A 3990-nucleotide genomic window follows, 5' to 3' on the forward strand; every position below is an offset into this window, starting at 1 on the left:
GACCAATTAAAAAATGCTTGCTATTTCTTCATAGAGTGGGGCGGCAGGTAGCCTAGTGGTTAGAGCGTTGGACTAGTAACCGAAAGGTTGCARGATCAAATCCCTGAGCTGACAGGGTAAAAATCTGTCATTCTGCCCCGAACAAGACAGTTCCTGTTCCTAGGCTGTCATTGAAAATAAGAATTTGTTCTTGACTGACTTGCCTAGTTAAATAAAGAGTAAAATATTTAAATTGCTGATAATGGATTGCGGTTTTGCTATCTGGGATCCTTGGGACGTCCCTACCCTATAACCTTAACCTTTTTGTAAACTGCAATGAGGGTATGAAAACCCAAGGACTTGGTTAGCACGCAAACAGGAAACCATGTGACATCGGTGCTTCTTAATTTGCCTTCCGATAGTTTTGTAAACGGATTCCCACTCTCTTTTCGTTCCGGCTTTACAGGAGCAAACATGGCAGCAGAGGGAGATGTGGATTTGGACCTGGAAGCTGAGGAGAACTGCACTGGAAAACCAGCAGAAAAGCCTCGGAAACATGATAGCGGGGCTGCGGATTTGGAGAGAGTCACCGATTATGCCGAGGAGAAGGAAATATCAAGCTCCGATCTTGAAACGGTGAGGCTGGGCCAAGCACGCGGGGCGCGATGGGTACCCACGTTAGCATGAAGGCTAGCTAGCTTATGCTAACAACGGGCCTAACCGGCGTACAGTGAAGAATGGAAACATATTTGCACAAACCATGTGTTGTGAAAATGTTACCGTAATCAACTCACAAACGCGTCATTTCACGTTGGCACGTGCTGTTTAACCAAGTCARCCCTGAACAGAATAGGCGCTGTACATCCCAGGACAGAGCTTCTGTCTATTCAGCAAACGTTAGCCTATGGCTGCTTGTGCTTTTCTGCCTTGCATAATTTATACTCTTCCAACCTGTTTTGGGAGTTCTAGTTACTGACTCGTTAGTGCTGTCATACCAATATGATCCCTTTGACTATCTGATGTCTGCATGTCCTGTTTCAGGCTATGTCAGTGATTGGAGACAGGAGATCAAGAGAACAGAAGGCTAAACAAGATAGGTGAGTCACTTCCTTTGTCAGATTTTCATTCAACAACAATTGATCTGGCAATTAATGAGTACACTAATGACTTGTCTGGGGTTATGATTTCAGGGAAAAGGAACTGGCTAAAGTCACTATCAAAAAAGAGGATGTAGAACTCATTGTAAGTATCCCCCCAGATATGTTTCTTGTTTAAGTGTCAGGGTCACAACCCTCATCTAAAGTTAAATGGTCTTTTGCATCACAAAAGCATTTAATCAAATGAGTCCTCTGGAACTCTAGTCATCAATATTCTACTAGGGGGTGTTATTAGAAACTATGCTTCAAAGATACATTCATAGAACACTTCAGACGTTCATAGGGCCTTTCAATACAACTACCCATTCTGATTATTCTAATGTCCTGCCTCAACTGTCTTTCCACAGATGGGCGAGATGGAGATCTCCCGAGGAGTGGCCGAGCGCAGTCTGAGAGAACACATGGGCAACGTGGTAGAGGCTCTGATTGACCTGTCAAACTGACCAGGAGAAACTGACCCTAGAGCAGCTTTATGCAGCAGCATTGGACACTGGACTGCTTCCTAGCCTGACCGTATTCATTGACTCCATTCCATAGCTCAAATCAGACATTCTGTCAACTGAAATAAAACATTGCATTTCTCTTTGTATATTCAACAATACTTCAAAATKGATTACTTTTGCAAGCACCTGTTTTTGATTTATAATAAATGTGGAATGAAATAAAACCAATGGATGAAAATGTTATGTTTTAATCACATACGCTTTATATCCAAGTTAGAAGAAATTAACAGATGTCAGATCAATGGCGATAAAACAAAATAGCTACACAACTTTGAAAATGTACAAAATTACATCAATATGCCTCCATGAAGCATCCACACATTATCAGGGCATAGCCCTAAACCCAGGGCCTTGCTCAAAGGGTTGGTGCATTCAGGATATTGCAGGTAAATGTATGGCCATAGAACATACTTCAGTGAAGTGTAGTTCATTTCCATCTGCAACATTCTGAAACGTTTCATCCCACTGAACACACCCCAAGCTTGTTAAACAGTCTGAATATACTGAAGTCTCTCTTCCCCCTCCAAACTTAGATTCAGGTCTTCCTCTTTTGCACTGTTGGCCGGTCAAACACATCTCTCACTCCTGCAGCCTTCTGCTTAAAGAACTTGCTGTTTTGAGCGCTCTCCTGAGCCCAGGCTGAGTCAAACGATGTGGTGTCCTGATCCACTAGGTGGGTGTACTTAGTGCGTCCGGAGCGACCAAAGTTCTTGACCTGGAATTAAATGAGGGGGTTGTTAAAGTTGAACTATCTGTGGATGTTTATTTGCCAATTGTTGACATCACATTTTGGATTGATTGTTGGCTGTATGGCTCGTATMATTTCWTGTCATGAAACCACACACATCCTTATTTTGAGGTAATGTCTGGATAATATCTGTCCATTTAGGAGAACATTGTCTCGAGCAGCTCCAGAACAAAAAAACATTCTGTATAGCCACTATAAATGGAAGAAATTAATTTACACAGGGGTTGCCAATACACTGGGTTCAAAAACAGTACATTTTCTTTTTACATCGATAGTGTACATTTATAATAGATAAACAGGGGGAAATACATGTGCTACAAAAGTATGATGTTTGAAAGAAGTCCAGCTGACCTGCATGACTTTGGGGAGGATGGTTTTGTTGAAGTGGTTGGGGGCACTGAAGTCTCTCTTGAACACATTCTCCTCTTCGTCCTGGAAACAGATCACATTCAGCATTCAGTTAACATCAAAGACAAGACGAGCTATTCGGACCAAATAATACGTTTACCAAGTTTCAATTATATGAATGAAGGATCATACATTTTTTATATACCTGAATCACATCTCAGTGCACACACTGCTTATAAGAATCACTCATACAACAATCTAACATGTAGTGGTTAACAAACYTGGGACAGTTCACTCCTATACTTACACTTTCTCCTACAATTCTAACAATCACTCATCAGCAACATATGGTGTGTTTCTTATAAGAATGCACTGTGTTGAGTTCTCTGAACCCCAGTGTCTACAGCAAACTCACCATGAAGAAGGCTCCTCTGTGGTAGTACTTCTGGAGGAACTTGTATTTGCCCTTTGAGGCCTTGTTTGTGATCTGTTTGCCATTATTCCGCAGCTCGGCCCTGCGCTCCTCCTCGGTGAGGCTGTGGAACCTCTCAATCTCAGACTTCTCTTTCTCCATTCTGGAAAATCCGACAAGGCAAGTGGGTTACATGGACAGCAAAGGCCTGTGTCAACATAATTAACTCTGGACCAGTAATTATTAACATGGTTCAAAACACTTAAAGTGTACAGATCATTCATACAGATAATCAAATAATATAAAACAAAGACGCTAGTCTTTTTTACTTTGAGAGGGAACAACACCAGCTTTCAATGGTTAAGTGAATCAATGCCCTATGTGAAGTGTTTCTGATGTCTACTTCCATTGTCATCCAAGACTGTCTTAATATGTTCCTCTCTTATGCATTTGCCTGTCAATTGTTTTGAATGGTTTAAAGTGCTGCACAATTAAATGTACCACGTGGGGCACTTCAGGGCACACTGTAGCAAAATGTTTCAAAATGAAAACGAGTGTTTCAAGATAGTACTTGACCGTTTCAGATCTCTATTCATTTTGTGCCTAGTGAACACCATGGTTCATGTTTAAGTCTGACTCTACTCACGCTTCACGGGCCTCCCGGTCCCTCTTGATGCGCTTGAGCTCCCGGACCTTCCACGCCTCGTACTCCTCCTCCTCATTCTCCCCGTCCGTGTCCAGGGAGTCGAGAGCAGCCAGAGTGCGGCGGTTCTCCTCAAACTCCTTCTTGGCCTCCTCCTCCACGATCTTCAAGGTGTAGCGCCGCCGATCCTCCACCTGCTT

The 3990-nt window shown here is 42.6% G+C and overlaps 2 protein-coding genes across 2 annotated transcripts; one reads left to right on the top strand and one right to left on the bottom strand.

The window, feature by feature from the left end:
• The first annotated feature begins 416 nt into the window (after positions 1 to 416).
• Positions 417 to 1822, top strand: hypk (huntingtin interacting protein K). Its single transcript, XM_024140574.2, has 4 exons — positions 417 to 615; positions 1021 to 1076; positions 1170 to 1221; positions 1484 to 1822. The coding sequence occupies exons 1-4, from the start codon at positions 454 to 456 to the stop codon at positions 1577 to 1579; spliced, it is 366 nt and encodes a 121-aa protein (XP_023996342.1). The 5' UTR covers positions 417 to 453; the 3' UTR covers positions 1580 to 1822.
• On the bottom strand, positions 1812 to 3984 carry LOC112073250 (microfibrillar-associated protein 1-like). Its single transcript, XM_024140576.2, has 4 exons — positions 3794 to 3984; positions 3151 to 3310; positions 2739 to 2819; positions 1812 to 2354 (listed from the first exon to the last, which is right to left on the bottom strand). Exons 2-4 carry the CDS (start codon positions 3307 to 3309, stop codon positions 2175 to 2177), a joined length of 420 nt encoding a protein of 139 aa, XP_023996344.2. The 5' UTR covers position 3310; positions 3794 to 3984; the 3' UTR covers positions 1812 to 2174.
• Between the last annotated feature and the right edge of the window lie 6 nt (positions 3985 to 3990).

The sequence above is a fragment of the Salvelinus sp. IW2-2015 genome, unplaced genomic scaffold, assembly GCF_002910315.2.
Source record: "Salvelinus sp. IW2-2015 unplaced genomic scaffold, ASM291031v2 Un_scaffold2197, whole genome shotgun sequence".
Taxonomy (NCBI): Eukaryota; Metazoa; Chordata; class Actinopteri; order Salmoniformes; family Salmonidae; genus Salvelinus; species Salvelinus sp. IW2-2015.